General features: G+C 45.5%; 1 protein-coding gene across 4 annotated transcripts in view; it reads left to right on the top strand.

The window, feature by feature from the left end:
• The window catches only part of LOC147725893 (long-chain-fatty-acid--CoA ligase ACSBG2-like), a 680,835-nt gene that overhangs the window by 614,370 nt on the left and 38,466 nt on the right, over positions 1-27,999 (top strand). For all 4 annotated transcript variants that reach the window (XM_086960036.1, XM_086960035.1, XM_086960038.1 and 1 more), the window contains 3 exons: positions 5,458-5,691; positions 18,922-19,139; positions 27,350-27,489. In XM_086960036.1, the coding sequence (XP_086816162.1) occupies positions 5,458-5,691; positions 18,922-19,139; positions 27,350-27,489 (592 nt within the window). The remainder of the gene's footprint in view (positions 1-5,457; positions 5,692-18,921; positions 19,140-27,349; positions 27,490-27,999) is intronic.

Below are 27,999 nucleotides of genomic sequence, written 5' to 3'. Positions count from 1 at the left end.
ATGAAACGACAGACGTGACGGGTGCCATGAAACGATGGAGACGTGACTGGTGCCATGAAACGATGGAGACGTAACGGGTGCAATGAAATGATGGAGACATGACGGGTGCCATGAAATGGCAGATGTGACGGATGCCATGAAGCGAAGGAGATGTTATGGGTGCCCTGAAACGACAGACGTGACGGGTGCCATGAAACGAAAGACGGGGCTGGTGCCATGAAACGACAGACATGACGGGTGCCATGAAACCACGGATACGTGACAGGTGCCATGAAATGACGGAGACGTGATGGGTGCAATGAAACGTCAGAGATCTGATGGGCGCCATGAAACAGACGTGACGGGTGCCATGAAACGACAAAGACATGATGAGTACCATGAAACGACAGAGATGTGATGGGCGCCATGAAACAACAGATGTGACTTGTGCCATGATACGACAGACATGACGGGTGCCATAAAATGACGCAGACGTGACGGGTGCCATGAAACGACAGAGACGTGATGGGTGCTATGTAACGACAGAGACGTGACAGGTGCCATGAAATGACGGCAATGTGACAGGGTTTTTCCTGGATACTTGGTCATGACGTCATGTTCTTATTGGACACTGGAGTGACTGTCAACATCATAGCAGAGGTAGATCTCTAAAACTGAAGGTTGGCAAGGAGATGTGACCTGGGTGTGGCTTTTTCTCTCCATGCTGCTCCACTCCCAGTCTAGATTTTATTTGTACCAGCTTTGCTCCTTGAACTGCTTCCAATGCTCTCATCTTTCCACTTCATCTGCCTCTGTGACCACACTTTCTACCTCACCTTTTCTTCAGTCACATGCCCCAGCCCTAGCTTGTGAGGCAAGATACCTCAGCATCTGGTCCTCAAGCAGTTGATTATTTACCTGATTACTGGTCTTTTAGCTGCATTTGAAGGTAAGTCCTCACTAGTTGATCAAGGCCAAGACGCCTTTGGGCATTCGTGCGCTCTAGAAATAAATAAATCAAATCAAATCAAATCAAATTGGTCAAATGATCTAGAAGATAATGGTGATAGGTCTGATATCCTTGCCTCACCTCAACCTCAACCTCTTGCACAACCACCCCCTCCGCCAAAACAATTTCCTCTGTTCGCAAAGAAAACTCTTCTTGTGATCAATAATCCGATCTCTGAAACTGCTGTAAATAGGGGCAGTAACCCAGGACCATCTAGTTTGTACAAGCGATCCAAGTCTAACTGTCAGCCCCTCTTTGAATTCAGCTTCATCTACACAACATGCTTCGGCAGCATCTAGCTCCACGTCTGACCTAAAGCAAACAACAATGGATTCACTGGATTCTGTGGCTTTGGAAAAAGGTGCAGGGAGTTCAATATCTCAATTCTCTTCTATATCTAACAGTAATCTGGCGGAGGAGGTGGCAGGCTCCACAGCCCCTGTACTTGAGATGGATACAGAAACAGAAGGAGAGATGAAGATGTCCGTAAAAGACATGCTAAACTTAATATTAGACGAACTAAGAGAGATTAAGAGATCACAAAACGTGGAGCTGTCAGCTATCCATCAGAGGCTGGATAAAATGGACAAAATTGAAGAGCTAGTGTCCACCTTTCCAGCTCGTCTAACTGAGGCAGAGGAAAGGATTTCCTCTCTCGAGGATCAAATGGTGGCAGTAAAAAAAGAGACTGTAGACGTATGCAAAACATCTAGGGCTCTTGAGAATAAGCTGGATGATCTTGAGAATTACAATAAAAGATCCAACCTACGTATAGTGGGGGTCCCCGAAGGAATTGAGGGGTCAGATATGCTTCAATGGGTCTCTACATTTCTACAACAGTAGGTGATACCGGAACATAAATGAGATTTAACGATCACCAGAGCTCATCGTGTTCCTGCATACCTTCCTACGAATTCAACGCTACCTCGGACTATTCTCATCAACTTTGCTGATGTTAGGGTAAAGGAGCAAATTCTAACTAGAGCAATTCGACAAAGACAGTTCCCGGTAAATGCCACAGTGAAATGCCGGATTTTTTCAGATATGTCTGCGGTGGCTGCAAGACGAAGGAAAGAATTTGTTAAAATTCTGCATCATTTTAAAGCACATGGGGCACAAGCAATGATAGCTCAGCAGTCAAAACTTAGAGTGCTCTTCAAGGGTAAATTCTACATGCTATCGGATGTAGAGGCAGCACAAGAGCTATTACATGGGATTCAAAATGGCTAATTTCGGACTTAAGATAGACTACTTGCATGAGATGTGGACACTGTTTCTTTTTTTTTCTTCTCTTTTTTTTTTGGCATTGGTTTCCACTAAGTGATTTATTTTGGTGCACTATGTTGGGGTGGGGGCAGGGCAGGACAAGAAGGTTGAAGAGGTGTATCAACACGACACCTCAAATGGAAGGGAGAGAATCCTGTGGTGTGCGTGGGAGGAGGGAGGAAGAGCAAGGAGGTGCCACAGATGGAAGAAGAGGGGAGGGGGGAGGTCAGGGGGGGAAAAATATTAAAAAATACAGGTCTTGGCAAAATTCTATTATTTTTATTTTTTCATTTTTTGGTCTGCTAGCTGAAGATAAAAGTATTCTGTTTATGGGCTTTGAACTTCTGCATTTTGTTAAAAAAAAGGGGGATGTCAGGCAAAGAGGGGAGTAGTCTTTTTACAAAGCTTTTGTAATAACTATCAGAATGGTTAGAAAAAGTATAAAAATCATTTTGTTTAATGTGAACGGCCTGAACAATAAAAAAAAATGCGGGCAATAGAGAAATGGGTCTTAACTGAAAATCCTGCTGTTATTCTTATTCAAGAAACACATATCCCTCTCTTAAAAGCTGACAATTTTTCCATGTTTAAAGGGTGGGCCTTGTATCGGGGGTTCTCCTTTTTTTCAGAGTCACAGAGGGGAGTAGAACTTTTTATTAATAAGAATATGGAGATAGAGATTTTGCAATCAAAGGCTGAGAACCGGGGTCGATGGTGCTGGGCAACATGTAAATTTAAGAATAGGCCCTCCCCTATCACATTTGTAAGCTTTTATGCCCCAGTCAATGATAATTCAGAAATTTATGAGGAAATGTTTCAGTCTCTTTTGTTGGTCGGAGGTGATATTGTGATTGGGGGGGACTTTAATACACTTATGGACCTCAAACTAGATTCCAGCACGGGTGGTAAAAAACAACCAAAACCTAAAACATTTAAGACAATTACGAATAATGTAAGAACTTTAGATCTTGTGGATCCGTGGCGAGTTATTAATCCCCATAAAAGAGAATATACTTGCTGGTCGGGAAGACATAGGTCATTTTCTCGTATCGATTTTTTTCTAGTCTTTAAGAATAGCTATCAAAGATTTCTACACAATGGCTTTTCCGATCATGCTCTGTTAACATTAGAACTGACGTTTGAGGAAAGCATTAGTGCGGTAAAATGCTGGGTGTTCAATAAAGCATACTTGGCCGATGCAACTTGGGTGACCCTATTGAAAAATGAAATAAAGAACTTTATTGATCGAAATTTGGGAACTGCTCCTATTCATATGGTGTGGGACTCACTTAAGGCATTTATCTGGGGGATTGCTATTGGAAGGGATGCACGGGAATCAGCGGCGTTCAGGGACACAAAGAATCTATTACAGAAGAATATTCAGGATTTGGTAGAACAAATGTATCAGAATCCACCTACTAGGTTGATTAACCAATTAAACGCTGCAAAACGTGAACTGAGCTTACATTATTTTGAGAGAAGTGAGGAAATTTTCTGCAGGCAAGCCCAAAAAACATATGAACACAGTAATTTTACAGGCAAATTCTTGGCATGGCAGGTTAAAGAACAAGCGGCAGCTAATCTAATTCACTCTCTTAAATCTCCAATAAATGATTCTGATACCTCAGACGCAGCAGAGATAGGTCAGATTATGCTGTCTCATTACGAGAAAATCTACACTTCACATCATATCACGGATCAAAACAGATTAAACAATTTCTTAAATAAGTATAATCTTCCTACTCTATCTAGGACGTAGCAAGCAGCAATGGCATCTTCGTTTTCGGAAGATGAACTAGAAGCTGTAGTTAAATCTCTACCACAGGGTAAGGCTTGTGGACCAGATGGTTTCCCTGGAGAATTCTTTGTAATATTTTTCTCCTCCCTATCTAATCTTTTACTTTTATTATCCAATTCTATGCTGGAAGGTGGTTCAATTCCATCATCATTCTATGACGGGACTGTGGTTAGCTTTTTAAAAAAAGGAAAGGAAGCAAATGATCCTAACTCATATAGACCCATAACTTTGCTTAATTCGGACTATAAAATCCTCACTAAATTACTTTCAATACGCTTCAACAATATTTCTCCGCATCTGATTCATTCAGATCAAAATGGTTTTATTGCAGGTCGTCAACTCATCACTAATATTCACTATTTGGTTGAGGCCTTAGATTACTTTGAAACACGTAAGGTGCCGGCTTTAGTTTTTCTTTTAGATGCAGAAAAGGCTTTTGATTTGGTGGTCTGGGATACACTTTTTTTTATTCTACAATTTTTTGGAATCCCCTCACAAATTATTACCTTAGTTAAAAATTTGTATCAAGGTGCAAAAGCCCATGTGCTCATTAATAAATCCATGGTGGGTTCAATTTCAGTGCAAAGAGGGACAAGACAGGGATGCCCACTGTCCCTGGTTCTCTTTGCCTTCTTTATAGAACCATTGGCACTGGCAATCCGGAATTCTACAGATATTCTACCACCTATATTATCTATGGATAAAATCAAGTTATATGCAGATGATATGATGCTTCTCCTTAAACCGGAGATGCATTCGCAAACACGGGCTCTTTCTGTTTTTGCAGAATTTGAAGCATTAGGAGGGTATCGAATCAATAGGAGGAAAACCAAAATCTTGATTTGTAGTGGTATTACTCCCGAATTACACACAGATTTTCAAAACTGCATTAACAATAGACCCAAAAGATATTTGGGGGTCTATTTTACGCCATCCGTGAGTGATTTGTATTTTCTGAATTTTGAACCCTTAATAAAAAAAGTTCGGGATCTGTTCTCACGCTAGAATACCTTACCCCTGTCTATTTTAGGCCGGGTGGCATTAATTAAGATGTCGGTCCTCCCCCTATTTAACTTTTTGTTTTCCACCATCCCATGCTCATTACCGGGATCCTTCTTTTCAAGAATGGAATCTATGTTTTCAGCTTTTGTCTGGGCTAAAAAGACACCTCGAATTGCCATAAATACTTTATATGCAGAAAAAGAACAAGGAGGTCTCGGTCTCCCAAACCTTAGAGACTATTACTATGCGTACTTTGTACAGTATCTCTCAAGATTCAAACATTTAATGTTAAGTCAAGGACTGTTTATAAATTTTTTTTATGAAATGCTCTAGAAGATGTTTCATTTATGAACAGATTACGTGAGCAGTTGAGCAATCACTGATTCTCTTTTCTCTGTTACAGAATTAGCTCCATGCCCTGGGGCTTCACGCTGGCTAATACTTTAGTCTTTCAGAGGGTCAAAACAGCCCTGGGTCTTGACCGCTGTGCCTTATACATGACAGGAGCTGCTCCGATCACCAACGACACGATGGAGTTCTTCTTGAGCCTCAACATCCCACTGATGGAGGTGTACGGGATGAGTGAATGCTCTGGGCCGCATACGACATCACAACCAGATGCATTCAGAATCACAAGGTCAGTGCACTCCTCTTCCACAGACTTGGTTCACCTCTCTGCCTGATGCACTTAGGTCTGTTTCTACAGCACTGTCATTAACATGAGGTCAGTTGCATAATGGATTACAGTGAAACTTTTACAGTTCTCTACTATCTCTCTGTGCTTATTGGAGTAGCGACTTCTCAAACATGGAAATTTTCTCTATTACTTGTGTAGGAACTGGGGTCTCCAATCCCACAGGGGGTAGCTTGCCGCGAGCAGGTAGGCACCCGGAAGCTTAGGTGTAAAGTGACCATACAACACACAACCCCTGAACCAGTAAACGCACACAATGACTGACACCACACCCGTTAGGTTGATTAAAATCAATAAGCTTTATTTAGAGGCAGAATCCGGGTAATCAATACTCAAGGTATCAATATCTCATCAAAGCATTTAATCAGGGGAGCAAAGGGAGCAGTTCAATAATCAATGTAGCATGTCTCAATAACCATTTCATTAAAGGAATAAACATTTCATTATGTACTGTAGGCACTGAGTCAACAACTCCTTCTGCAGTACTAAACATTTCATTAGAAATCAGGCAGCTTCTCCTTATGCAAGAATAACCATCTCAATAGGTAAAAATAACCATCTCATTGTGGAAGGCAAACATTTCATTAGGGATAGGTAAAACATTTCATTAGGCATTGGTAACTCTGGGGCCTGCAGGCTCAAACAACCTCTCACTGAAAGCAGGGTAACATCTCGTTAACCGGGTCTGAAGGATAATTGTCAATCACGTTCCCCCAGTCAGGGGATAGCCTTGCCGGCTCACCAGTCAATAAAGGGTTACTGCCCAGTTTAATATGTGCTATAAGCACCACCGGGGCCAACGGGGCCCAACAATGGTCTTCTCCAGGGGAGGGGCGCTCTCAGGGCCTTCCGCCTGCCTCCCCGGTGGTTACCTGTCTCTTCGGTCCTCCCGGGCCCTTGCGGCGTCTTCCGGGAAGGATGGAGGGCCCTCGCTCATCTCAGAGCCCTCCTATGTGTTTCCTGCACTGCTGAGGCCACCTACGGGGCACAGTAGGGCTACACAGGCCCCGCGCTGATGGTAGGGGGTGCCGCGGGTGCAGCCAGACGGAGGGGGCTCCTACTCCTCCAGGCCCTCTCGGTAACGATTCTCGGGCCGGTCGGGGGCTTCTTCCGTCGTTGGGCAAATCGGAGGCCTCACTTGAAGGGGCACGGCCTGGCAAGCCAATCGCAGCACAGCAAGGGCGGGGGCGCGCCTGTGACGCGGCTGGGCGCCCCATCACGTGGTGCGGGTGTAGGCAGCTTCAGGCCTAGCTCGGCCTGTGGACACGATGCTGCGGCCCTCTCCTGGCTCCAAGGGCCGCCGAGGGGGCGATAATGACGGTGCAGGCTCTGCCGAAGGGGTGGTGCGCCGTGACGTTGGCGCAGAGGCCCCAAGGACTCCCGGGCCGCAGCGGTGAGCTACCCAGGCAGCGTTTCACGGGCCACAGCGCGGGGCGGTCAACAGGGCTCACAGGCACAACGCTTCTCGGGGGCTCACAGGGGAGCACAAGCGGCACTTCGGGCCCAACAGTCTCTGGTGCCACAGCGCTCAAGAGACATACAGCGCTTCAGGAGCAGTTCGGCGGGCAAGCAGTCTCGGGCAATCCAGCGCTTGGGGGGGAAAATACCATGGGATTAGTGGTGAATTTGTATAGTGAAATATGAAATTAATTTGAGTGGTGGACATGTTATTTGGATTGAAAAGGATAGTGGAGGGATAGAAGAGGGAAGGACTTAGAATTTTTTGGGGAGGAGCTCACAGCAGTAGGAGGAGGCTTGGCATGAGTAAAAGGGAGGTGGAGTGGTATGAGTCAGAGGGAAGCGTTTAGAAAGACTTGTTTGGGAGATCGGAGTAGTAAAGAGTCTAGAAAGGGTTATTTTGGGGATCATAGTAGTGGTATGGGGATTGCGATGAATGAGGAAATGGAGGTAGAGGATATATTAATGGTGGTATAGGGTGAGAAATAGGGTAGTGCTTTGGAAAGAGTAATATAATGAGGTTTGAGATGAGTCCGAATTTTTATACACAGCAATACACATATATAGGTACATATCTGTAGTGCAAATAACTGCTTATATACAAAGTTATATGCTGTATTTTTCTGTTTGTAAATTCTTGAGTAGTTTTCTGAATATAAGGTGGTTATCTGTGGATCTTGTATTGGGGGGGGTAAAGATGTCCATAGTTTAGTTGCTTGAACAGAGAAAAATGTGCCACTCATAGTTTTTTTCGTTAGGCGAGGTGCTAATCTAGAGTAGAGGTCCCTTTGTTTAATGTTTTTGATGAATTTATTCCTGTTGAAGAGTGGTATCGTTCCATGTATCGCTTTGTGGGTGATGCAAAGCAGCTTGAAGGTGGATCTTCTGGCAACCAGGAACGAATGCAGGGTTTTCAAGGCAGGGGAGATGTGGTCTTGCAACTTTACATGTAAGAGTAGTCTGGCAGCCAAATTCTGAATCCGTTGTAGTATTCTCATAGCCGTTAAAGGTCATCCTTGGTAGAGGCTATTGGTGTAATGGAGTTTGGACAGAACAGGAGAGATGGTAGCTTGGACCTTGTGTGGAAATCCCAATTGGGGGAAGATTTGGCGCAGAGTTTTTATACTAACAAAGCTTGAACTTGCTAGTTTTTCAACTTGGGCATTCATTGATAGCTTGGAATCCATGGTCATTCTGAGGTTTCTTTCCTCCATTGACACTTTAGGCAGTGTTCCCAGATCATCATAATGCCTGGCAGTGAGTGGCTCATCATTTTTCCAACTGCCACACTTGAGAATTTCCATTTAGGAAGCATTGAATTTGAGACGGCTCCACGTCATCTATTGATCCAGGTCTCTGAAACAGCTGAAAAAATGCAACTTTCCAATGTCTTTGGGGGCATTCCAGTTGAAGGAGTATTTGGGTGTCATCTGCATAGATATAGCACATGAGGTGACATTGATTGATCATGTAGATGCTGAAAAGCATGAGTGAGATGATATGAGGGACCCCTGCTTTTGTGAAGTACAGTTTGAACGAGAAAAGGGGGGGTATGGATTACATTAGTTCTGTTGCGAAGGTAGGATGTGAGAGTCTAGGGCAGGTCCCTCCATGCCGGATTTGCAGAGTCTTTGTATCAGAGTGTCATGGTCAACCATGTCAAAGGCACCCGAGAGGTCCAAGAGAAGTAACGCAGCAACCCTGCTGCGGTCAACTGTGTTCTTCAAATCACCCCAGATGCAATGAGGTCAGATTCCGTGCCTCTTCCTGGATGGAATCCTGTTTGGAAGTCTGATAGTATGGCATTATCTCCAAAGAAGTGTGATATCTGGGTGAATGCAGCTCTTTTTATCAGGAAAGGTCCATTTGTAATTGGTCTGTAGTTGTCAGGGTTCAGTGGGTCCAAGTTTGTTTTCTTCAGTAATGGGCGTATGTATGACTTTTTGAGTTCTTCAGGAAATGTTCCATTAATTAAGGAATTGTTCATGTTGCTTCGTACTGGAGTGGCAGCAGAGGTTGCTAGAAGGATTGTCTTGAAGGATTTTCGGTGGACACAGGTCAGAAGGGCTGCCAGCTGGCCTACTTGCCATAAATGTATCTTGTGAAAAGTGTTGGAAGGAACAGAAAGGCTCTGTTAGTATTCTTGGATTGTTGTTTTGGAAAAGGGTCGGCGCTGGTGCTTTTGTCATTTAGTTGTGTCGCTCTTGCACCATTTAAGGAGGCGCAAGGAAGACGCCACTACAAAGACAGATTGATCAGGCCAGGCAAGGTCACTTGTGCGGCCCTGGGTCGCTTGATAAACCACTGCTTTGTGCTATTCTGCCCCAAGGAGGCATTCCACGGGGGGCGCATGGGTGTTCCAATGCATCCACCCATAGATTTTGGCACATTCTCAGATTTACCATTCAAGAACGTTCCTTCTTGAACTCATGCCCAGATTTTACGGAAGGTGAGAAGTTGCAGAAGTGCTGCCGACGGATGCATTGTCCATCCTTGAAGAACGCTTGATCAGCTTCTGCTGAAGCCAAGTATGGAGAAAGTGAAGAGATGTTTGAACTGTGCCTTGAGATATCTAACAGGGCTCTCTGCTGCCTAGATCTGGTAGCCTAAGTGCTACCCTATGGATATAGGTTCATATATATGCAAGTACACTATGTCCCGCGTCTATTACCACGTACCCCTTCTCTCCCTATTTCTGTATTATGTCCTGGAGCCTCCATTACCCTAACCCAAGAACCATTGCCATAGTTAAGCCTGGAGCTGGCCTGGTCGTGGGCCACTGACCACAGGCGTGAGGCTGGGATGGTATTTTTTAAGGTCCCCATCAGACGGAGTTCAAAATCAATCCATTTTACTATGTTGCAGAAGACTAGGCAAACAAAGACTAGAAATGTTGTAATAGTGTCTAGGGTTGGTGAGATGCTATGAACTGTAAGGGCAGACCATCAGTTCTGAATAGGAAGGTTGGATGGATTGGATGGTTATGTGGAGCTATGTCAACTTTTGAGGATCCTATTTCAGACAGCGAGCTAAGTAATTACCTTGGTGGTCGACACAGTGTCTGAAATCAAGTGCCGCTGTGGCTCTGAGATACAGCAGAGCATGGTCCGTGTACTCCGGGATTGTTAGGTGAAATGAAATGAAAAGAAATGAAATGAAATGAAATGAAAAGAAATTAAATGAAATGAAATGAAAAGGGGTTTTGTTGAGTGCGACTGCTGCCCTTAGGCGTCCAAGCGCTAAGAAAGAAGGATAGTGCCTCAAGAAGCAACAGCTTGGAGAAGGGTTCAGTTGGTGAAGAGGTGGGTATTAAGCTGTTTGTGGAAGGATAGCAGATTGGAATTTGATCTTAGGTGTACAGGGAGTGAATTCCACAACTTAGCAGCATTGAGCGTAAAGGATCTTCCTCCTGCTCTTGACCTTTTGATCCGGGGGACTGCAGCCAAAAAAGCGTGAGTAGAACGGAGTTGCTTGCTGGGGCAGTAAGGAGAGAGAAGGGAATGATTGATCTTGGGACCGGTTCTCCAAAAGGCTTGGTGGGACACGCACAGGGTTTTAACTTTTATTCTCTCCCTAACAGGGGGCCAATGTAGGGTTCTCTGTCCGGATTCTATTGATGCTCTGCGTGGAATCTGAAGCAGCGTGCGTGCAGCACAGTTCAGGACCCGCTGGAGTTTTTTCAACACATTTTCCGGTGCCCCCAAGTACAGGGCGTTGCAGAAGTCGAGTCGAGATTGTATTAGGCCATGTATCACAATCTGCTTGGCTTCAAAAGGCAGGAGTGGGAGGATTTTTTTTGACATCCTGATGAGCCCAAAGCAGATTGCAGATGTTTTGGTTGCTTGGGTGTTGAGAGTTAGAGATTTGTCCAGCCAGACCCCCAGACTTTTTATATTGTCTTTCGGGGTGGGCGGTGTGCCCAAGCTGGTGGGCCATAGGTGATCGATAGTGAGCAGCGCTGGGGGACCAAGTACCATAAGCTCGGTTTTGTCCCCGTTGAGCTTAAGAGAGGATGTTGTCATCCATTTCCTGACCTCCTCCATGCATGCCTCCAGATTGGTCTGTGTTAGCTCGCTGTTCTTCTGTGCTAGGGATACCACTAACTGAGTATCGTCCGCGTATGTGATGATCTTAATATCATATGGGCGGACGATCTCAGCCAGCGGTCCCATGTACACATTGAACAGCGTGGGGCTCAGCGACGAGCCCTGCGGTACACCACAGTCCAGAGGCTTGCTAGTGGAAGTGGAGTCTCCCTCAAAGACTTAGAAAGTCCTTCCACTCAGAAAGGATCCCAGCCAGGCCAGAGCATCCCCGGACACTCCTAAGTTGGAAAGTCGACACAGCAGAGTTTTGTGACATACCATGTCGAATGCGGCACTCAGATCGAGGAGGATAACTGCCACTGATCCTCCTCGATCCGGAATCCACCTGGCTTCTTCGGTCACGGCTAACAAGGCCGTTTCCGTCCCATGTTTGGGACGGAACCCTGTCTGCGAGGCATCGAGTAGGTGGTTAGACTCGAGAAACCTTGTTAGAGGAAGGTTGATGTGTTTTTCCAAGATCTTACTCGCCCAAGGCAGCAGAGAGATGGGGCGATAGTTGCTGAGGTTACTAGGGTCAAGGTTGGGCTTTTTCAGGAGTGCTCTCACCATAGCTTTCTTCCAGATGAGTGGAACGTTACTCTTTATTAGGGAGTTATTGGGCAACTCCATAAGAGTGGGGAGAATGACTTGGCTGGCGGCAACCATAGTACGGGGTGGGGCTGGGTCACAGGGGGAGCCTGACTTTACTTGAAGTGACAGGAGTTCCAGAGCCTCTAGATCTAGCAAAGGGATGTGATTCAGAGTTATTCGTGGAAAGAACTCTGCCTCTCTTGGGGGCTGGGGAACATCAGTGAGGGGGTCTGGGAATGGGCTTGCGAATGTGACATAGATTTTATTTATTTTCTGATAGAAGAATTCAGCTAGGTCGTTACAGCGCGCGGTGGGGTTGTCATTGGAAGCTATGGGTGGGGGAAGCTTAGTTAGGCGTTTGACTATTTGATAGATCTCACTCGGTTTTGACCTAGCCATCGTTATTTGTTCATTATAATAAATGGATTGTGACTTTTTTATTTCAAGTTTGTAAGCATTGATGGCTTCCCTGTAGATAGCTTTGTCTGTGGTGGCATATTCCAGACGCCACTTCCTCTCGAGCTTCTTACAGTGGCGCTTTTTTGTTCTGAGCTCCTCTGAATACCATGGGGCTGTAACCCGTGTCCTTTTTAAGCTGATGTCCCGAATGGGGAGTATGGAGTCAAGAGATTTCAGAATCCAATTGTCAAAATTCATGTTGTCTGAAGAGGGGTCCTGTGAGAGAGAGGGTCTTGAGTCTGCCAGGGAGCTGGACCATTGTTCTAGTGGGAGCCTGGACAAATTCCTCATTTTTCTCGGAGATGGAGTACACCGAACGGGTTTGTAGGTGGACCAGGTAAGGGGGGTTAAAAAGTGGTTGGTCCACGCAAGACGAATAGTGGGGGCTACCTTGAGCTCACCGGAGTTGCTGAACACAGGGTCGAGCAAATGCCCTTTAATGTGCGTGGGGGTTTAGACAAGTTGTTCTAGCTGAACTGCGGCCAAGCTCGCGGTTAGCTCTTTTGCTGCACTATCTGAGCTGTCATCAAAGTGGATGTTAAAGTCACCCAGCAGCGTAAAGTTGGAGGGGGAGGTAACAAGTTCTGCTGCTATTGATGGTAGTGTTGTATGGAATTGGTTCAGAGGGCCAGGCGGGCGGTAAAGGAGGGTTCCTATAAAGCTCTCATTGGGGGTAAGTTTTAGGGAGAAGGACATGCTTTCGCAGTCGGGGACAGTAACCGGGATGCAATCGCACTGGTACAGATCTTTATGGATAATTGCAAGTCCCCCGCCCTTCCCCTGTGCCCGGTCTCTACGTGTAATCTGATAGCCTGGTGGAAGTGCTTGTATCAGATCAGGGTCGGAGTCGGGGGTTAACCAGGTTTCGGTTAAAAAGAGTGCGTCTGGCGCGAGTTCCTCTAGTAATAGGGAGATTTCCGTACTAGGCTTTGGCAGAGATCTGCAGTTTAGAAGAAACATTACAAAGTCCTGCCGGTCAATTCTTTCCTGGGCAGTGTTAAGTCTTGTCTTGCAGTGTGAGCAGAAGGTGGGTAGATCAAGAGGGTGATAAGGGTGGCAGCATCTGTTTTCTAAAGGGGGCCTTAGATTGTGAAGGGAGTCTAAGCTGTATACCTTCCTTGGTGTTCTGGAGGGACCAGGAATTATGGCCCCTTGCCCCGGTCGGCCCCGGACGGGCGCAGATCGGCGCGCCCACTTCGCGGCTGGGGCAAGCACATCGTTTAAGGGGAAACAGAGGGGGGCATGGCCGAGTGGCGGTGGGCGTGGCCAGGGTCGAGGGCTTCCCTTGTAACGGCGGCAATCTCGCGGCAGCGTTCAAATCGGCTGCGCGAAGCAAGGTGAGTGTCCCAGGCAGGGGTAGTTACAGGTGCAGATTAAAAGCAAAACACAAATAATTTTAAAATAGCAGTACTCTCGGCTTCCGCCTCAAGAGTCAATTTCCTTCTAAAAGGTTCATACCTTGTATATGTTCACAGTAAATGAGGAAGAGTGATGCAGAATAGGTTGCTCTTTGGAGATTACAGTATAGTGTGAACATCAGAGAAGACTTTGATTACTTAATCTTGAACATTGGCGCATAGTCCATAATTCGTGAGATGAATCATTTGAGAGCAGTTCCATCAAAATCAAGGAGCCATTGATGGTCTGTAGCAGACAAAGGTCCTTTACATTAAAGATTGTCAAGGGGACCAACCATATGCACACACAAGCTCACCCGTGTAGAGAGTACCTTTGACTGTCTGGTCAGGATGCCTTTTTGCTTCGCTAGCCCATCCTTAAATCTTATTTTTATTCCATAGAAAGCTATGATTGTGGATGAATGTGACCATATCATCAGATCTATCTATGAATTAAACTAGAGAACCGAGATTTTTGATTGTTTAAGGCACAAGTCTCAGGTGGTGTTACTGTTGGTGGTGTGGGTGGGGTCCTACCTCAGACTGTCAGGAAGTTCTTCGACAGACAGAGAGGTACTGAACAGCTGGACCAATTAGGGGACCTAGGATTTGAAAGGGCTTTTTCATGGCTCTCTGAACTTTGATGGTTTTTGCATGGCAATCACGTTACCTTTTCAGGGGTGAAGGTACAACTCTCAGCAAAGAAAATCTGCAAATTCAAGGTTAGACTACTTGTGGAGGCAAGCATTAGTGGCAAATGGAAAATCACTAATTATTTTTTGTCTGTGATAACACTATCGCCTTATATTCTCACCTTGTTGAACACAGATGTCCCCCACTGAAAACGTCTGGACACGGACTGCACAAAAAACCTGTCTGTGAAACCCCAATTAGAGGCAGTGATATCGTCCTGTGTTTTTACAGCTTTGGCAAATTAGAAAGATAGATAAATTCCTTACCTTCGTTGCTCTTATCAATGTCATTATCGCTTAAGTCATCTCGAGGACAGATTATCCAAATTCGCTTTACCTGGCCCTCCTGAAGGTCTCAACCGTACACTACAACTGGCACAAAATCAGGCAGCCAGATTCATCTACTAACAGCCAAGCAAGGCCACACCACCCTCCAGGGAGGAAACTACCCGGCTGCTGGTAACACAGCAAGCTGCATTCAAGGTTGGATACATCCAGAACTGTGCGGTTCGCCTACTCCTTGAGATCCCTCGGGGACAATCTGCAAGACTCGCACTGAGGAAACTTCACTGGTTGCCTGTTCAGTCCAGAATACAATTTAATACGATGTGCCTGGCCCACAGAGCCATTTGGAAAACTGGACCCGTTATAACCCAACCTCTGGTCACTCCTTACCAACCTTCTAGGAGTCTTCACTTCCGCTCCGCCTTCCTCGCTACCACGAGGAAAGTACGGAGATCCAGATGAGGTGGACGTTCCTTCTCTTGGAATGCCTCCTCTTACTGGAACTCTCTTCTCCCTACTCTTCATAGGGAACCTAACCTACAAACTTTCCGTAAACTCCTTACAACTCATCTTTTTACTACCACCCTCTAACTTGCTGTGCCTTTCTGTTTGTCCGGTCCTAAGCGCTACGAGGCCTCAGGGTATAAACGCGTTATATAACTTCAATTTCATTCATTCATTCATTCATTCACATCATTTTTAAATCTCTCTATGGTAGCAGCCTAGTATTCATCTGTACCCGCATCCAAAAATACATAACTACTCGTACCTTGAGAGCCACTCACCTGAATCTCCCCACTAGTCCCTCCTCTAAAAAGAAAGGCCTTAGCGGCGTCAGATTTTCTGGACTCGCCGCCCGTATCTGGAACTCCTTCCCACTGGATATCAGGAGCAGTCCTTGTTATTTTAGATTTAGACAACTTCTAAAAACATGGCTCGTCAATCAAGTATATGAATGGAAGAGAGAGCAGCATGTAAGGGTTCAGTTACTCTAGCGCCAAGAAAATGTCTGGTGTGCGTGCGCTTTATAAATGTTAGTAACTTATCATAACGTAACATTGATAGGGGCTGTTGAGTGCCCTTCTCGATTGCCAGAGGAAAGGGCAACTCCTTATTGTAGGCACGGGGCCACTCTCCGCAGAATAAAATGTATAAAAGGTGACCGGTGTATCCTTTAGAGGGTCACAGTTAGGAAGAAACAAGCTGCAAAGCGTAGAAAACCTCCCTTGGCTATCTTTGTGATTGTTGATTGGAGATTTCGATAGTGTTGTTGAGAAACAGCAGGACACGAGAGCCCTTCTTTCACCATGAACAAGAAAAAGGAAAGATGTCTACCAGCAACTATTTGAGAAACAGATAATAATGAGGAACATTGAATTAACCAAGCAGAAAATAACACATTAAAAGAAGGATACTTCACTAAGGAAGAACCAATCTTTTGAGGAAGAAATTAGGGCCAAAAGTGAATAATACGTGGGCGCTGAGCATGGTGAACAATCAGGAAAAGAGATGTACAATGCATCATGGCTTTCCACGCATTGCCTATGATATGTAACAATAAGTGACCTTAGATGAAGGTCGCCCAGCTGTATGCCAGCATTCTTTCGCACTCTCTGTGGAAGGGCTGCACACAGTTTCAGCTTGAGCAGACTCCTCAAAAGACAATGGGCCAATAGTAGCTTCAGATTTACCGGACAAAAAGTCTTAGGGAAAGTTGAGTGAGCAGCTCAAAACTTCCATTTTGCCCCAAGTCTGTCTTGCAGTTGATGCTCAATTAAACATGTCAACTCAATAAATTCAGGAAAAGAAGTAGGGGCCTGAAATCCAACTAACTCCTTTATTTCCTGGTTTAACCCACACTCAGCCCAGGTACCTTTACAAGCCAGTTTGTGAAAGCAGTTCTGGCTGAGTGTCACGCAAAGCCTCCTCACCGGAGCATGCCACGTCTGGACATTCAGCATCTTCTTAAAAGCCGACACTTCGGCATTGGAAGATCATGACCAGGCATCTGAGTTGGTCACGAGTAGGGCTGCTTAAGCCAGTGCAGGACCATTAAGGCAATTTATGAGATAACCCCCTTCGGCATGGGTAGGACTAAGTACCTTCTTTTTGGTCTTCAAGAGTAAGCAAAGGTTTACTTTTAGAGGGCGGTGTAGGTTTACATAGAAAAACCATCCAGTGTATGTAGTGTCTTGTGCGATGTATTCACAACAGGTTTAATAGTTTAGTACGTGTGTTGTAGATTTATAATTGATTGTTTGATTACAGGGCGTTGATAACACCTACATCTTTGAATTAGCAAGTGTGACATCGGTGTTGCCTGTGTCATCGATCATTTTGATGTTCCGCAAGCGCTTCCGTTGAGTCATGGCCAGATGTAGACAAGTAGGAACCACCACTTCTGAGAGGGGAGCAGGAGTGCTCTTCCCGAAAACCTCTCTGAGGAAGGAAACTCTGTTCTAATTTAGTAGATACATTTTTGACTGACTGGGTGCTGTCCAAGTGTTAGAATGTGGAAAAACAAGTTGAAGCTTCTGTCCATCATTTCGGGCATTACTTCAGACACAGACCTGAGATGATGAAATGCGATGATGGGATGAGATGAAGAGATGATGAGATGATGAGATGAGATGACGAGATGAGATGACGAGATGAGATGAAGAAATTATGAGATGAGATGAGATGAAGAGATGATGAGATGATGAGATGATGAGATGAGATGAGATGAAGAGATGATGAGATGAGATGAAGAGATGATGACATGAGATGAAGAGATGATGAGATGAAGAGATGATGAGATGAGATGATGAGATGAGATGAGATGATGAGATGAGATGATGAGATAAGATGATGAGATAAACTGATGAGAGGATGAGATGAAATAATGGGATGAGGTGATAAGATGAGTGGATCCTGTTGCTGCTGTTTCCAGAATGTTGAGCTGAATGCTTTCCATTTGTATTGAAAAGGAACAAACCTGACTGAACTGTGATGTCTCTGCTGCCCTGTCCCGATGTTGCTGCTGGCTGTCTTGTGTGGAACTGCACAGCGAGATCCAAGAAGCCAGAGACATAGACACAAGAAAAATAAGTTGTTTCTACTCCTCAGCAGAGACTGAACTGCCGTTCCCTCAGGAAACCTAACGCTAAGACTACATATCTGCTGACTGGCGACTCACAATCACCTACACAAAGCACCACCTCTCCAAATCGACCTTGAGGTTTTGTACTTCATTTGACACTGTGTTGTCACACAGCCAGCACCCAGGTGCTGTTACTTCAGTGAGAGGGCCCTGGATAGACCAGTGTGAATGCTGTGTGTCTGTAGGCTTGCGCATTGCATCCATGCGTCAGACTCTGATCTGCCCAATTCATCATCATTGTGAATCCCCGCTGAGTGAGGAGCAGCTGACTAGGAGCATCAGGTCTTAAGGTATCCCCATTTTAAGGAGACCACCTAATGCAGTCTCTCCACTTCCTGAATTTCTACGCTGCTTCTCTCTTTGTAGCAGCCTGTCATCGACAGCTTTTATGAACCTGTGACAAATGCATGGCTCTTTACTCCATTTGCTGATCATCAATCCACCCAAAATAAATCTTCAACCTCGATTGCCAAGAGAGGTTTTATCTCTTTTTGGGTACCTTTACTTCCACAGGAGAATGGCCATCCCCCATTCTATGCTATGGGGTGTGGGATCAGGTGCATTCGCATTGCTATTGTGTTTTCAAGAGCATTGGGCATTGACCCTCGTTTAGTCATCACCAGCTGCATTTAGTGCTTCAGCTAAGGGCCATAGCACACTGTGCAGAACTAGAGTTGTTATTGTCTTGAGTAATGTTTGTGCTTTTTATTACTATTTGCTCTAATTCAAATTTTACTGTGCATATATCAAAATATTGTGAGATGTTACAAAAGTGTTGTGCATGTACAAAAACTCAGAACTCTGGCTTGACATTCGCATCTTCATTTCACCTGTGATTCCAGCCATGTCCCTCTACTCATCACTTCTCTTTAGCTGGTACAGAAAGGTCACCCACAGCAACCTGGAGTGGAAAGGAGGCTTGGAACACCACCTCTCCTCTCCAAAGAAACTAGTGTCCCGCTTAGAGGGCAACACCAGCACGCTCTCCTTTGATGTTTGTGGATGTCCCAGCAACCACCACCGCTGAAGTGTAACCTCAGTTCTCTCTATGGTATCTTTCCCAGCTGTGGAACAGAGATGGAGAGCTGCCGAACCCGCATTCACCGGCCGGAGGAGGACGGCACCGGGGAGATCTGCTTCTGGGGCCGACACGTCTTCATGGGCTACTTGAACATGGAGGATAAGACCAAAGAGGCCTTGGACGAGGAGGGCTGGCTGCACTCGGGGGACCTTGGCAAGCATGACCAGGACGGCTTCCTGTACGTCACCGGGAGAATCAAAGGTGAGACCTGATGGGATCACCTGTCACTGCACTCAACATTAGTCTTTTGAATTTTAATATCCATTCATTTTTAGGAAATCCATCCTTTCAGAGTGTTGTCCCTTTTACGGGACATTGGGTATATTTCCCCATCTGTGGTTGAAGCTGATTCATATGGTTTAACCATATGTGCTCCTTTTAAAGGTATGTCTTCTTTATTCTTCAAAGTCCTGCATCCACTCTTCTAAGTCAGCTTTCACTGGCTTATGTTATACGAGGTAGCAGCAAAGGGCAAGGTCTCCTTAGGGGTGGGCGGTACAGTTCGCTCCTCCAGCAGAGTTCGCGGAGTTCCGCCCACCCCTATATAGTGCTATCGTGAGCAGTTAATGCCCTCCCTCCTAACATTGCATGGTACAAGAACATTCATTGCTATGTAAAATGCAATGTTACATATAATTTAGAACTTTCCATTAAAGAATGCAGCTAGAACATGCTCGGACCAAACTGTTATACTCTCCAACGGCTCCTTCAAGGTGGATCTCACACACAGCACACACAAATTAAATTTAATTCTGAATATTATCTGGAAACACCTTTCTCTTTCACAATACAACTCCAAGACGACTTCGGTGCCACATCCCAGGCTGAAGACCAAGAGCTGGCTGTACGGATAGCTTTCCTTAGAAGCTCAAGAGGATGGAAGGAGGGACATACATTATGATTAGAATTAAACATCTTGGAATTCAGTGCCATGGAACTCTGGGATAGATGTGATGACACTTGTCTCAGTCGAAGAGCAGAAAGAGCAGCATCTCTTTGCAGAAAATATGGGAGTAGAAAGGTTGAGAATGTTGTTAGTTTTGGCTTAGGAATGACCATCACTTGTGAACTATTACCCTATAACCATCATTCTGGAACTCCAGCAAGTGAGGAACCTGTTAAGAGGAGGAAGACCAGAACTCCTCCCTGCCTGATACAAAGAATAATTCCTTAATGCCATCCAGGGACCTTAGATAAATTTTCCAGAACTCGTAAAGCCTGTTTCTTGTCTCCGGGACCCCTCCTCAGAATAACCCGTGTGCTGGAGGATTCCAGATTTATTTGTGCTGTGCAGTCTGCATACTAGAAAGAGCTGCCTTTTCTTGAGGGATAGAAGAAGAGGATTCTTTCAACAGTGAAACATCCTTGAAATTTAACCAAATGCTCATCTTGTTATCAAAAATGAGTATCGAGGAAGAGTTGTCGGGGTTGTCGTGGCTCATCTGGGACACAGGCATGTACACAAAAGCAAAACTCTTTCTCACACATTACATTCATTAAACAAGCTAAATCCTACCTGCACTCTATTAAAGGGAAACCACCATTCCCTTCTTCTGTGCTAAAAACATTGTTTCTTTGAATTGCAGGAACTGGCCACTGAGCTGATACCTGTCTTGGGTGATGCACTGGCCAGTAGAATGGTTTGTGTATTTACTTGCACTGGCAAAAACACCTATGCCAAAGAAACTTGAGCTCTAACTGTTGTTTTCCCATCTCCTTTGTAAAATGATTCACAAACAGGAGATATTGAACCAGTTGATCAGTTTTGGAATGTGCACATTCTCCCACTTTAGGATCAATTTAAACAATACCCCTATATGCTTAACCGAAGACCTGGCCTTATTGGCACTCCCAAGAAAATCAATCAATCAAACCGGATTTATAAAGAACAGCTAATCACTTGCAAGCGTATCTAGGCACTGAGGGCCAGGCTGCTCGGGTGGCATCAGTTGCATCGCCAGGTCTTGAGACCCCTTCTGAATTCCAGGAGGGAGGGTGAGGTCTGCAGATGGATGGAGAAGCTGTTTCAGGACTTCGCACTGAGGTAGGAGAGGGAGTATTCTCCACTGTTGCTTTGGCAGAATGGGGGGTGTGAGCGAGGGAGAGGGAGGCGGAGCACAGGAGTCTGGAGGGTTGGTGGAAGCTCAGGCAATGGTTGATGCATGTTGGTTCCTGGTTGTGTAGGGTTTTGTAGGTATGTGTCAGAATCCAGAATTGGCATCTCTTGTGGGTGGGGAGCTAGTGGAGTTTCTTCAGGTAACGGGTGATGTGGGTCCATCTGGGGAGGTCGAGGGTGAATCTGCCTGCTGAGTTCTGAATGCTCTGCAGTCTCTTCAGGAGGTGTTTGGTAATTCTTGCGTAGTGTACCTTGCCTTAGTCCAAGCGGCTGGTGATGAGGGCTTGAGTGACGGTGTATGTGGTGGAGATTGAGAGCCGCTTGAAGATCTTTTGGAGCATACACAGAGTGAGACAGTAGGTGGATCTGGTTCTTCATGGTGAGTTTGCTGTCCAAGATGATGCAGAGGTTCCAGGCATGGTCTATGGGGGTGGGGGAGGGGCACAGTTCAGCAGGCCACCAGGAGTCGTTCCATGTTATGTTATGTTATATGAGTTTATAGAGCGCACAAATTATCCCAGAGAGGATCCCTTGGTGCTTGAGCAGCCTGCACACGTCATAGTTTGTATAACATTAGAAGTTAAAGAACCATGTTATTAAGTATTTTTTAAATGAAGTTAAGTCCAAGCAAGAATGCAGCTGTAGGGGTAACTTGTTCCAATATTTGGGGGCCAAGAAGGAGATGGACCGGCCCCCATGTCAGGCTGTACCGATACGCTTAGCACCTTACAAGAATAGTTCATTAGATCTAAGATGATGGGCTGGGATGTAAGGCTGCAATTTGTTTTCCAGCTAATTTTGGCCGCTTCTGTGCAAAGGTTTGAAAAAATAAACAAAGAAGTTTAAAAAGAGCACTCTTTTTATGGAAGCCAATGAAGTGATTGTAAAATAGGTTCAGATGGAGCTGAGGAGGAAGGTTGCAGACCGGGTGGGCGGTCGTGTTCCGGTCAACTTTGAGTTTAGAAATGAGGCCTTCATTAATTTTGATAGTTAGGGCATTGCCATAGCCCAGGTGGCTTACAATGAGTAAACAAAAAGATAACTTGGGGGGGCCAAGGGCTAGATTAACGGCCCATCACAGACACATGCCCTAGTACTACATTACATATACACAACAAAATATGTCTGTGGGTCAAGAAAAAGTGTGGTTCTACTGTGTAACCAAGCGTATGACGCAACTAAAGCAGACTAGCAAGTGACCAGCGCAAACATTTTTTAACAGAACACGCTAAAATCCTTGATTAGGAAAAAAGTGCCCATCAGTTCCCATTCGGTACCGCCCTATTCATCATCTGGGCTCTCCTTACCCAGGAGAAAATATGGTCTGTCACGAGATATTTTATGTGACAGACAGAAATTGTGTATGAGTGGAACCGAAAGAATAATAAATACACTAAGGTAACTGAATTGCAGTGCGTAAATATGAAGTGAAAATGTGTTATAAAATTGTGTAGAGTAGAGTAGAAATGAACAATTTTAATGAAGTCCCTCCATTCTCCCAATATTAAAAATATCAATAACTGACAGATTTCACAAAATATCTGTCTGCATATAGGGTCATATTGCCATAGTCCAGGTGACTTACAATGAATGCCTGAACAAGAGGTTATCTGATCTGCAAAGGGATCCATTGAAACACCTTCCTGAGCATACACATCGGACCAAAACACATGCCCAAGATTGAATACACGGGCTCTTTCATGGAGAGGTTATTATCACACCCAGATTTTGTAAAGAAGGTTTAGGGATTAGAATATGTCCCAATTCTGTTGGCCACCAATCATTGGACAAGACTGCATGTGCCTTTCCAAAAAGCCAAAATTCTGTTTTACTGGCATTCCACTGAAGGAAATTAGCTGTGATCCAGGAGGCAATGTTTATCGGGCATTCCCTGAACTGGAGTAGACTCTGGATTTTCCAGGTGTGGAAGCTATAAACCCACTTGTAAATCAACACCTTCCTTCCATCAGCTACTGTGCCCAAATTATGGAATCAGGCAAAAATTGTGCCTCTTCTTAAAAACAAAAAAACCCAGCCCACATCACAGAACGGGCCAATTAAAGACCGATCTCTTTACTTCCAGCTCTCTCGAAAGTTCTTTACAACATGTAAATCAGCAGCTTTCTTCCTACTTAGAAACCAACAACCTGCTACATGCTAGTCAATCTAGGTTTTGTCCCAACTGCAGTACTGAGACAGCACTGCTTGAGGTAGTCTATTTCATCAGACTTAGCCTTGATTCAGTTGATCAGGTGATTCAGGTGATAAGGTGATTCAGATGATCAGGCTGGCTGTCCTGGATTTATCGGCCACGTTTGATACTACCTCTCACCACATCTTTCTGGCCCATCTCAGTTCTGTTTGAATTAGAGGGCACGCCTGGAATTTGCTAGCATCCTTTCTTGAAGGGAGAGGACAAGAGGTGTGGTACCCCACATTCCAGGATTATCCTCTCAAATTGAGGGTGGGAGTGCCACAGGGCTCTGCCTTGAGCCATACACTGTTTAATGTGTATCTCACCCCCTTAGCTACCCTGGCAGAATCACTAGGGGCCACAATTGTGTCATACGCTGATGACACCCAACTGCTGTTCTCCTGGACGAAAAGTAAGTCATTTCCTGGTGAGAAAATTCAAAATTGCCTCAGTGCAGTCTTTCGCTGGATGTCATCAAATCATCTCAAATGCAATGCTGGGAAGGCTGAGCTCCTCTTGTTTGGACATGCTGCAGAGGTATCTTGGCAGTCTTTGTGGCCAACTGATGCCACCCCTTCTCAAAACTCGTCAGTGAAAATCCTAGGCATTAAATTAAATGGACAATTGCTGTTTCACTCCCAAGTTAACACCGTGGTGGCACTTGTTTTGTCTAACTACATATGTTGAGAACGTTTTTGTTTCTCCTGCCTTAGACGGCGAACAGTAATTAATCCAAGCCTTAATCACAGTGTGATTGGACTATGGGAATGGACTCTACCTAGGTTTACCTGACTACCGGATTGATAGGCTACAGCGGCTCCAGAACACAACTGTGCAAGCGATTTTTGGTCTGCCCCGTAAGTTCCATGTATCAAGGCTTCTTCATGATCTTCATTGGCTCCCGATCAGGAAAAGGATCAGTTTTAAGACTTTGCTTTTCACCCAGAAAGCCTTCTATGGAACTGGACCTGGTTAGCTAGAATTAAGTTCTACACTCCCCCTAGAAATCTGCGCTCTGCCTTCTCTATCTTGCCAAAGTTCTGTGGGTTAAGAAAGCGAAGTCCAGGGGCAGATCTTTCTCTCTTCTGGGCCCCTCTCTGTGGAATAAACTTCCTCTGGAACTCAGATGCATTGAGGCTACCCCCTTATTTCAGAAGAAGCTCAAAACCTGTCTTTTTCCTAAATCCTAAGTCCATACCCTCATTCCCCCTCGGTTAGCGCTTCTTCTGCAGTAGCTCCAGGACACTCCTTGGAGTAACAGTTGTGCTCTAGAAATCATATACATACATTTGACCCCATAGTGATGACAAGTTGAGCATCATCGGCATACGAAATTATATTAAAGCTACATGGCCTGATAACTTTGGCCACGGGAACCACATGTATTTAAAAAATATTGGTATTTAAGATGGATTCCTGCGGAACCCCCTTATCTAAGGCCATGATTCTGGAGTTAAAAAATGGTTCGGATCCACCAAGAAGTTGTTTAGCCAGCCCAGTGCTTTGCTTACTACATCAATCTCTGGATTAGGATTACATGAGAGATGGTGTCGAAGGCTGCTGATAAATCCAGGAGAACCAGCAAAGCCTAATTTCCCTGGTCCAGGGCAAGTCTGATAGTATCGGTTACCTCCACCAAGGCTGTTTCCGTGCTACATGATGCGCGGAAACCAGACTGGGAGGGATCTACCAGGAAGTTAGATGGGGAGGTGTTGCTCACGCAAATCAGACCTTCTGTTTTGTCTGTGTTGAGCTTAAGGCAGTTGCTTTGTATCTAGTCGGCGATGTTGGTTATGCACAGGTGGAAGTTGGTCCTTGTGGTTGATGGGTCTTTGGATGGAGAGAGGATGAGCTGGCTGTCTTCTGCATAGGAGGTGATGTTCTGTCCATGGTTTCTGACGATGTTGGCCAAGGGAGTCAAGTAGGCGTTGAACAGAATATTGCTGATGGATGAACCTTGAGGGACGTCGCAGATGATGATCTTGGGCTCCAAGGTGAATGGTGGAAGGCGTATTCTCTGTGTTCTTCGGTGGAAGACGAATGGAATCCATTTCAGGGTGTCCTCCAGGTTTCTGATCAGATGAAACCTCTTGATCAGGGTGTGGTGGGACACAGTGTCAAAGGCCACTGAGAGGTCCAGGAGGATCAGGGCAGGTGCTTCCACAACACTTCCTATAAGCTCAACCATATAAGGATCAATAGGATCTTCTGTTCTGCCATGTCTTGCATTTTTGTAAAAGTACCAAATCACATCTAAGAGCTTTTCTTGGAAAGACACCCAGGTTCTGTCAATGCCCTTCTTTGTATCACCGCCATATCTAGTTAAATGTGTAATCATTCAGGGATCCAAGACAGGTTTAGCTGCTACTTTTCTGGGGCTGATGGGTTTAGGACATACTGCCTTTAGCTTGGAGTAAATAGATTAATCCATAGGGAGCCTCAATCCAGTTATAAGATATTCTGCAACATGCTCAGAAGGCATCCAGATGTGGGATAAGTGAGAGATCAAACATTGCATGACCATTAGCATCCAGTATCATGGCAGCTACCTCAACCAATCATCGTTTTTATAGGGGGGTGGGGAGGGGATCAATTGTTTTCTTTTTTCTACATCCGAAGCCCAGAAGTCATGATCATTTCTATTATCATTCCAAGAATCTGCAGCTTTGTTATTAATATCATGATCATTTTTAAAGATTTTCAGATTTCACAAAGCGTTACTAGATCTTTTTTATACCTTGTTGCCTACTTCGAGGCAAGAAGATCAGGTGGCAGGTTTGACTGAAAGCACCATACCTACTGTGTCGGAAACCCACAGTACAGTACTTGTCTGTGACAGTAAACCATATTTTGTCTTCATGGTGCGTACACCGCCTTACCTTTGGGTACAGAAATAGTGCCACCAAAGGAGTATATTGTGTAGTGAGACATCTGCGACTAGCTGCGTGCAGCAGGAGACGTCCTCTGTTCACATATCCCTCAGGTCACAGAGGAACTGATGTTAAAAGCTATAGTTTCTTAAATATGGAAGATATATACTTTTCGGAAGAGACTGACTGACAGAATTATACCAAGAAATATTATGGGCCTGATTCACAAAGGGCTACCGCACTCATGTGGGAGTCTCTGCATTCGGGTGCAATTCTGATTGAGGAGATTCTGCCACGAGTGCGGTAGACTCCTTTACGACTGCAGGGCCTCTGTCACAAGGTTGGAGACTCTGCCACGAGTGCAGAGACTCCCCCATGACTGCAGGGCCTCTGCCAAAAGTGCGGAGAATACGCCACTACAGCTGGGCCCCTGCCACAAGTGTGGAGAATCCTACATGACTGCGGGGCCTCCTCCACGAGTGCCGAGACTCCCCCATGACTGCAGGATCTCTGCCATTAGTGTGGAGACTCCCCCACGACTCTGGGGCCTGTGCCATGAGTGCGGAGACTCTCCCATGACTGTGGGGCCTCCACCCTGAGTGTGAAGACTTCACCACGACTGCGGGGCCTCCGCCTCAAGTGCATACACTGCTCCATGACTGTGGGGCCTCCGCCCTGAGTTTGAAGACTTCACCACGACTGCGGGGCCTCCGCCACAAGTGCGTAGACTCCCCCATGACTGTGGGGCCTCCTCCATGAGAGCGGAGACTCCCCCACTACTGCGGGCCTCTGTCACAAGTTTGGAGACTCCCTTACGACTGTGGGGCCTCTGCCACGCGTGCAGAAACTCCCCCACATCTGCGGGCCTCAATGTGGTATCTGTTATGCTATAGCCTCAATGTGTGATCTCTGCTACACTGTAGCCTCAATGTGTGATCTCTGCTACACTGTAGCCTCAATGTGTGATCTCTGTTGCACTCTAGCCTCAACATGTGATCTCTGTGGCACTAAAGCTTCAATGTGTGATCTGTATTTCACTACAGCCTCAGTGCCCCAGCGTGCGATCTCTGTTGCACTCTAGCCTCAACATGTGATCTCTGTGGCACTAAAGCTTCAATATGTGATCTCTGTTGCACTATAGACTCAATGTGTGATCTCTGTTGCACTATAGACTCAATGTGTGATCTCTGTTGCACTATAGCCTCAATGTGTGATCTCTGGTTTTATGCAGAGCTCATCATCACCGCAGGAGGGGAGAACATTGCCCCGGTTCCAATCGAGATTGCTGTGAAGGAGGAGCTGCCAATCATCAGTAATGCCATGCTGGTTGGAGACAAGAGGAGGTTCCTGTCTATGCTGCTCACATTGAAGGTTAGAATGGGTGTGAACACATAAGCAACTGGGAGCATGATAGAAGATCTCTCTGTGCTATATCGGTCCGTCTTCTATAAATGACCTCTTCGGACATGTACTTACCCATGAACCATGAACTGCTCTTTAGTGGGTGCAGTCACTTGGAAAAGTTAAGACTTCTGGTACATGCTCTTCCTTTTCATCTTATTTATTTATGTTATTGGTGTTATTTATATAGCGTGGATATTCAGTTATGCTCACAAAGAGAACTTAGACCCTGATTATGATGTTGGTCAGACCGCCACCAATGGGCCGTGGGTGGCGTCCAACCGACCGCCAGCCCTTCGGTCTGCCTGCCGGATTACAATCCATGCGGTCGGACCCTTAACAGGATCGGTGGTCGCAATCCCAAATGGAGAGGTAGCTACTGCTGTCGGGATTACGATATCCCTTTCTAAAAGCCTTTTCATTTCGGAAAGATCGTCATGAAAAGGCTGTCGAAGGGGATTTTGTGGACCCCATAGGACC

This window comes from Lissotriton vulgaris, chromosome 3_1 (genome assembly GCF_964263255.1).
Source record: "Lissotriton vulgaris chromosome 3_1, aLisVul1.2, whole genome shotgun sequence".
NCBI classification, from domain to species: Eukaryota; Metazoa; Chordata; class Amphibia; order Caudata; family Salamandridae; genus Lissotriton; species Lissotriton vulgaris.
The sequence above is the reverse complement of the archived record's forward strand: the minus strand, read 5'-3'. Positions and strand labels throughout refer to the sequence as shown.